The 8453-nt window shown below is 41.9% G+C and overlaps 1 protein-coding gene across 1 annotated transcript in view; it reads right to left on the reverse strand.

Moving 5' to 3' along the window:
* Positions 1-667: 667 nt before the first annotated feature.
* Cry1 (cryptochrome circadian regulator 1) overlaps positions 668-8453 on the reverse strand; it is a 53783-nt gene continuing 45997 nt past the window's right edge. Inside the window, exons 11-13 of the mRNA XM_021174197.1 lie at positions 2212-2283; positions 2024-2131; positions 668-1280 (exon numbers count right to left, since the gene is read on the reverse strand). Of these exons, the coding sequence (XP_021029856.1) occupies positions 2028-2131; positions 2212-2283 (176 nt within the window). The 3' untranslated portion in view covers positions 668-1280; positions 2024-2027. The remainder of the gene's footprint in view (positions 1281-2023; positions 2132-2211; positions 2284-8453) is intronic.

Genomic DNA, 8453 nt, shown 5'->3' on the forward strand with positions numbered 1-8453 from the left:
GACTGAATGTAGGACCTTCTTTACACATTCTAGGCAAATGCCCTATTATGACCCAGCCCCTATATACTGAGTCATACATAAATGCCCCACTATACTGAGTGTTACTATTGAGGACAGGAAAATGAAAAGCCAATAGTTAGTCAAAATAACCTTTAGTATGAATGTCTAGTCAGCTCAGCAAGAAGAGTGACAGTGAGAACAGTGGCAGCTAGCTTATGTAGTGCAGGGCACATGCAGCCTGCAGCTGACACGTACTGGGTAAGGTTGTATGCCCTACAGTACCAAGAGCACTTCACGTGAAACTGGACTATGAAGCAGATACTGCCCTTACTCCCTTTAAGATGGAAAACTCAAGACAGAAAGGTCAAGTCTTGTCTAAGATCTCAAAGCTAGTAACTGGAAGGCTTTGATTTTGAACCCACACTCTTAGCTACTGCCTCACATGGGCTGACTTACAGAGACAGACCCACTATGTGAGAACACAGAAACCAGACTGGAAAGCTGCCTTCCAGATAATTCGAAAGATACTATCTGCTAGTCAGAGTACCTATTCTTTCATTCAGAATGGTGACAGACACATGCCTTCTCTACTTGTAATCTAATCATACCTCACATAGCAATCTCTTACCAAGCAAACAAAAGGAGAAATGAACACAAGTCCGCGAGATTCCGTATTTGCATATACTTTAATAACAAAGTCACGGTAGATGTAAATCAAGAGGCGGGGAGACAAAGGAGCGCACAATGCACTGCGCACGCACGTCAGGAGGCCGTAACGCAGACAGCCGGCCTCGCTGACAGAGGCCTATGCACGTGAGCACAGGTATTCTCTAAAGCATTAGTATCAAAGACTGCAAAATCAGATCAAACAATGATGTCTGGAAAAATGTGTCCTAAAATTTTAACAAAGTCTTTTAAGAAAGTCTAAAAACTTCCCATTTTCCTGCAATGACTCTCAAAACTCTTGAGATTTATATCAGAATATCTGTTAACTTTAACTTTTACCATACATGAAAAATTATCAAAAATATACTGATGAGTCTATTCTAACTGTGGCTTATATTTACATTAAGCAAATCTCTTACCAAGTTCTTTATATACAAATTACCACTTGTCCTATATGACATTCATTAAAAAGTTAAAAACCACAGAAATATTATTAGAAATAATGTTTGAAATGTAACTGTTTTCCATGAATGAATGACATTTTTAAATAATTTAAATGAAAAGAACTGACTTTCCCACCAACTTCAGTTGCGAGGACTCCTCCCACACGCTTTCTGTGATTTAAAGGGAGAAAAAAACAAGTAAAACTTCATTGTAAAGAATTAAATAATAATAAACTGACTTTTACTTCAAGAAATGTATAAGGTTGACATAAAAACTGAGTGATAATGTAAACAGTTTAAGATAACCAAAAGTATGAAAATCTTTAAAAACTGACAAAAGTAGGATGTAAATACTTTTCTTAATGACTTAGTCACAAAACAGTATCATAAATTGAATTATATTGGATGTAGGCAGGAGTTTTGCTACTTCTAACAAGGCCCAGCACTGATTAAAAATTAATGATGAGGTTTTCAAAGCAGTGTGACAGAAGATGAAAAGATGGCCATTTGTGAAGATGGCTCAGAAGGATCATTGCAGTGTGAGGCTGGCCTGCATATAACCTTGTCTCAACCCCCTCCCTCCTTACACATCAATACTTAGAATAAAGGTGTGGGGAGGGTTCCAGAGGGATCTTATTAGGTTATTGAAAGGAGAAGCTCACAGTTCCATCCTAAGAGAACCACGTCTTCTTCAGAACCACAAGCTCCTCAAGTGTAGGCAGACTGTGTGGTTTCGGAGCCTGGCTCTGAGCTCAGTGCTATGTCTGGTACAGGGGCTCCTCTCCTGTTCAGACACTAACTGTGTTTATAACAACTGCTCATATGATAGAGTATGAATCCATCCTCACGTAGAAATTACTTAATTTTAGTTATATACTCTACTAAAGCAGGGAAGAGAAGACCTAAGTATTTACCGTATCAGTTACTGCTCTGTCGCTGGACTTTGGGGCCGACACTCTGGGCATCCTCTTCCTGACTAGGACGCTTCCCACTGCTGAGGCCGGTGCCCGCGGAGCTTCTCCCTACGTATTTACAAAGGCTTGTGTGAGCTGGGCCAGGAGGAGAGTCACCGGGCGGGCGGGCTCGAGTGCACTGTCCTTACCTTGCTTGAGTGGGTGAGTCTGCTGACTGTCCCCGTGAGCATAGTGTAAAATACCACTTCCTTGAGAGCAATCTGGATTTAAAACAAAAGAAAATGATTTAAAAACTTAAAATATAATTATGTATTAGGACTGTAAAGCCAATTTTTAGCTTTTATATTTAAGTTTAGTTATATACTTTTCTCAATTTTAACTCAGTCAAAAAATTACAATCTCAAATCAAGAAAATTCTTGACAGTTCAAGGCAAAAATAAACCACTGGTTGTCTTTTATTTTCACTTTGAGTGCAGTGTTTACATGTATGTATTTTTGTGTGTAGTACATGTCATGTATGTGATCATATGTGTGCAGGCCAGAGGTTGATGTTAGGTGCCTTTCTCAACTGCTCTCCAGCTTAGCTCTTTAGACAGGGTCTGTCTCTCCCTGAGCCCAGACCTCACTGCTGGCTAGACTGCATGATCAGTGGGCTCCTGGTCTTCCCATCTCTTGCCGGTGCCAGCGTCACAGATGTGCAGTGCATCGCCATGCCCAGTTTGCACACCTGCGAGTCCTTGCACAGCAGGCGCTTTGCTGAGTAAGCCATCTCCTGTGGTTTTAAAAAGGTTTACTGTATTTTTAGTTATGTGTTTATATGTGGGTATGTGCGTATGAATGCAGGTGCCCACACAGGCCAGGGGCATTCCAATCCCCTGGAGCTGGAGTTAGAGGAAGTTAGAACCACCCAAAGTGGAGGCTGGAACTAAACAGACTCTTTACAAGTGCAGTGTGCTCTCTTAACCTCGGAGCCACCTCTCCAGCTCTAGCACAGGCTTTTTTTTAACCAGGTGATTGATACCTGGAAATGCGACCGTGGTTTGTATATACTTGGCCTAGGGCGTGGCACCATTAGCAGGTGTTGGAGTAGGTGTGTCACTGTGGGCGTGGGCTTTAATACCCTCCTCCTAGCTGCCTAGAAACCAGTCTTCTTCTAGCAGTCTTCAGATGATGTAGAGCTCTCAGCTCCTCCTGAACCATGCCTGCCTGGATGCTGTCATGCTCCCTCCTTGACGACAATGGACTGAACCTATGAACCTATAAGCCAGCCCCAATTAAATGTTGTCTTTATAAGAGTTGCCTTGGTCACAGTGTCTGTTCACAGCAGTAAAACCCTAACTAAGACAGTGACTATAAAGGGAAAACATACAGGCAGCAGTGAGGAAGATGACGGTCCTTCACCCTGCCCTTCGGGTTCACATCCTTCTGTCAGAGCCGTTTAAAAATCTGTTTGAATGGAGATGAAGGAACAAGGCTCTGCTAGCTGAGAACTAAACAATTCAGATCTAAAGGCAAGACACCCACATGGAGCAGTTACTTAAGCAATTTAACAACCCTTTCAAAAAGAAGCCATCATATAAGGAAACTGACTTCATAGACCATAAAAGCTTTACAGAAACATTGTTTTTCAGTTAGTATGCTCAGATTATGAAAAGTATGTGCAAGCTGGGTGTGGTACATATGTGTTATCCCAGAAACAGGAGACAAAAGCACGAGGGAGAAGAAGTTCAAGGGGTCCTTGCTCAACACACAGTGAATCAGAGGCAGACAGAGCCACATGAAACTGTTTCAAAACAAACCAATGAACAATAACTCAAAACAAACCAGAGAGAAAGAGAGAAAAAGAACAGATAGCCACATGGCCCATGGGACAGGTCACCCCAAAACAATACTATTTTTGCTGGGTATAGTGGTGTATACTTGCAATCTCAATACTTGGCAGGTCAAGACAGGAAGACTGCCACAAGTTTGAGGCCAGCCTGGCCTACACAGCAAGTTCCAGCACATCTGCAGCTATATAGCAAAACCCCATTTAATAAGGAAAGAAATGAATACTGAAACTCAGTCATTATGTTTCCTGTTATTGAAAATAGACTCTTGGGGCTGGCGAGATGGCTCAGTGGGTAAGAGCACTGACTGCTCTTCCAAAGGTCCTGAGTTCAAATCCCAGCAACCACATGGTGGTTCATGACTACCCGTAATGAGATCTGATGCCCTCTTCTGGTGGGTCTGAAGATAGCTACAGCGTACTTATGTATAATAATAAATAAATTTCACCAAAAAAAAAAAAAGAAATAAAATAAAATAAAATAGACTCTTGCCAGGTGGTGGCACACTCTTTTAATCCTCTCCCTTTCTGTCTCTCATTAGAAAAGAACAGGCTTCTTGAAAGAGATATGAACCAAACACAACAAAATAAAACATAATAAGACAAAGCAAAATCCATCACATCGAGTCTGGACAAGGAAACCCAAAAGAAGGAAAAACCCAAGAGCAGGCACAAGGGGACAAGAGACCTGCTCTTTTTCACACTCAGGATCCTAATACAAATACTAAGCTAAAAGCTCTAATATATATGCAGAGGCCCTGGTGCAAACCCACGCAGGCCTGCCTGTGCATGCTGCTTCAAGACTACTTATTTTTATTAAATGCTGATCAAGTTTTCTTTTTGGATAAGGAATTCCATTCTTCAGGTACTCAGAATTTAAAAATTGTCTATCTTGGCTCACAAATGACAGCCTCCATCCCTGGGGAGGGATATCTCTATACTATAACTGAGAAGCAAGCCAGGTAGTAGTGGTGCACACCTGTGATCCTGGTACTCAGCCAGGTCTACAGAGCAGGTTCCAGGACAGCCAAGGTTACACAGAGAAACCCTGTCTCAGAAAAACCAACAAAACAAAATAGAACAAAAAGAAAAGAATTCTATCAGACTTTCAAAGAAGACCTAATACCAATACTCTTCAAACTATTTCACAAAATAGAAACAGAAGGAACACTACCCAATTCATTCTATGAAGCCACAGTTACGCTGCATAGTCCCTCTTGGAGATGGAACAGTTTCTGTCTAATCAGGAACTTGTCACAATTTCCTTTCATAGAGGACTTCATAAGAAATATTCTATTTCTATCATATCTAATGTTCCAAACAGATTTTTAAAACTGGTTTTAAAAAACCTTTATATAATAATTTAAGATTTAAAAAATAATAATGCAGTATTTCACTTAGTAAATGTTCAACATTTCTTTGCTTACAAGTATTGGATTTCCTTAAAAATAAATAAAACGTTCATGTCCATAAAAAAGAATGAAAGAAAAGAAGCACTCCTACTGACACTTTAATTCACAGGCCTTTGTTTTTGTTTTTGGAATGTTGATACTGTCATTAGCAGATTGGCCATTTTCTAATTGTGCTGAGAACATGGGTGATAAGGGTCACCATATTTAGGAGGAGTTACCATGCATGACACTGTCTACCCCTTCTCATGAAGCCTTGCTAATGTTTTGTAACGTCACTGACATGTATATCCAGAGACAGACACATGACAAGTTCATGCCCTATGCCTCATATGTCAATAAAAGGTCAGCAAACGCATCTCCTTCTGAGGTCGGGCCTTGTCATGTAGTTCAGGCTGGCTTTGACCCTGAGAGCCTTCCAAGTGCACAGTCATCAGTCCCTGCTGACAATCCACCCTCACCTGCTGCACTTACACGCCCCGTGATGCTTTACTCACTGCTGTCTCACAGCTGCTGAGATACAACGGATACAACTATTATGAAGACACAGGATCTACACCACAGGGCTCAGAGTCCAGGAGGAAGAAGGCTTACTAATTACAGTGTTATTAGGACGAAGTGGTGATTCTGAGGAGGGACACATCAACTGAAGGTCCTTAGACCAGGCTCAAAATAGCAACCTTGGTTGCAGTTTCTTAATTCATCAATTCTGTTCATTCTTTAGATACTTAGTGAATAACCTTGAAAGCATTGTACTGAGTTAAAACAGTTGGGGACGCGCACACACACACACACACACACACACACACAAACACACAGATAAAGAGGGAGGGAGGGAGGGAGGAAGAAGGAAGAGAAATCCCTAAATCCCCATGTCTTCAGGGCCTTTACTGCAGTTATACTCAAAAAATGCTGAGAGCACGTAAGAAACAATGCAATGGAAATACCGTTTTACTCCAGTGTGAGTCTGTGCATACCTGTGGGAGTTCTGTCTTTATATCATGAGGCTCCTAAGGATCAAACTCAGGTAGTCAGGCTTGGTGGCAGGCCCCTTCCTGAGGCAACTTGCCCACCTGAAATTCACTTTAAAGAAAAGTATTTCCCACCAAGTGTGGGGATATGTCCTGTGGTCTGAGGTTTCTGAAGCCTGAAACAGGCTGCTCTTGAGCTTGAGGCAAACTAGGCTATATAATAAGACACTATCTCTAAAACAAAACCAGCTTATCTTTGGGAATAAGGCACGGCTCAGGTGGTAGACTACAGAGCAAAGATTGTGGGTTTGATACCTGCACTTCGGAGTAACAATCTTGTTCCAGAAAGTTTTGTAAGGGCAAAAGCATTGATTCCCTTTATGTTATAGTCAATAGCACAAAATGGGCTTTTCACAAAATTATGACTAAAAACTCAAACAGATTGGGCAAAAGCTACATAAAACACATTGGGAATTGGTTACAACAGGGAAGTCTTATACAGAAACTATAATGGCTATGCCTACATGCACAAGACCTGCACAAAATCAGGGCACACACAAATCCCAGCACTGATGTGTGACGTGAAACTGTGACGTCTCACCCTAGCCCAAGGAGCTACTGAGAGGATGTGGGTCTTGAGAGACCCCCCAGACTCCTGTTGTGAATGGCTATGCATGGGCAGCACCATGTGGACTCTGAGTTTTAGAAACAGAGCACGAGAAGCCTGGAGCAGCCTGTGTGAGGGTGAGGCACTGGAGGAAAGGGGAAAGGGTGGGTTTGATGAAAACACTACATGCATCTGTGAATTCTCAAAGACAAAAAGATTCGGAAGGAAATGCACTGGAATTTTAGTAAGGACTACGTTAGCTGGAACTATACAAGGCACTCTTTCTCTTTTACATTTTTCTGTGTTTTCTAAATTACACTGAAAATTATTATTTTATTGTTTCCTCCTAAAATGAATCACTTATGCCTACTGTTCATTACAGGTTCATGTGCAGTATTGGAAAGGAGCTTGTGACAGGCCTTATAACACACTGTCATTTGAATAGCTATGGTAGTTAACACTGTCAATGTGACAATCTCTGCGCATGCCTGTGGGTAGCATCTTACCATGGGCTGGGATCCCAACTGAATAAAAGAATACAGTGAGCTGAGCAGTAACATTCGCCATTGCTTCTCCACTGTGGATATCATGTGACCAGCTGCCTTCAGTTTCCACCATCGCCACTTCCTTGCCATGGCAGAGTCTATCCTTGATAGTGAGCTCAAGTAATCCCTCTCTCCCTCACACAACAATACGATGGATGGCTGAGAATGTGCCGTAAGCTTCCAGCTTTTGTTTTTACATTAAGAACAATTTTGAGGTGTGTGTGTGTGTGTGTGTGTACACCTGTGTGGAGGTCAGAGAACAACTTTCAGGAATTTTCTCCTTTGGCCAATGAATGGCTCCCAGGGGTTGAATTCAGCTCACTAGGCATCTGGGAAAGGAGAGTTTCTGCTTCTTAAACAAATCCCTGGTTTCTTATGAGATCTCATTTGCAAGACAAAGCATCAAGCCTGGCAGCTATTTATTGTCCATGATCCCAGCAAGGGATCTCAGCAAGCTGAGGGGAAATGAAGTTGAGGAGAGCCTAAGCCAAAGCGCCAGACTGTTTCAAATCAAAACAGGAGCTGGGTCAGGGATGTAGCTCAGTTAGCAGAGTCCCTGTCAGGCACACAGGCAGCCTACATTTAATCCTCAATATCTCATAAAAACTGAGTCCACGGCTGTAATCCCAGCCCCCAGGAGGCAGAGGCAGGAGACTACAGGAAAGCAACCTGGGCTACATTAAGACCCTATGTCCAAAGAAACAAAGGTTCTTGAGCTTTCAATACCACAGTTATTAAAATCACTATTTCTAATCTTCTAATCATATCAATTTCACCTGCCCACAGAAAACAAAAACAATTGCTTCTAAAGAATTATTTTTGCTATCAGTTTCCCAGATACTAAGTTTATTTCCCTGAAACACATGACACAAGCAAGCAATTTCTAGAAATGAAGTGTCAACCAATCTGGAGTTTACAGTGAGTCTGACAAGCACTAGTGCATTATCAAAGCCAAAGGTGACCTGGGTGAGGTAACTCAGCCTCACATGCACATGTCACCAGAGAAGAGCCATTCATCTACACACACACACACACACACACACACACACACACACACACACACACACTCA

The sequence above is a fragment of the Mus caroli genome, chromosome 10, assembly GCF_900094665.2.
Source record: "Mus caroli chromosome 10, CAROLI_EIJ_v1.1, whole genome shotgun sequence".
In the NCBI taxonomy this organism is placed as follows: domain Eukaryota; kingdom Metazoa; phylum Chordata; class Mammalia; order Rodentia; family Muridae; genus Mus; species Mus caroli.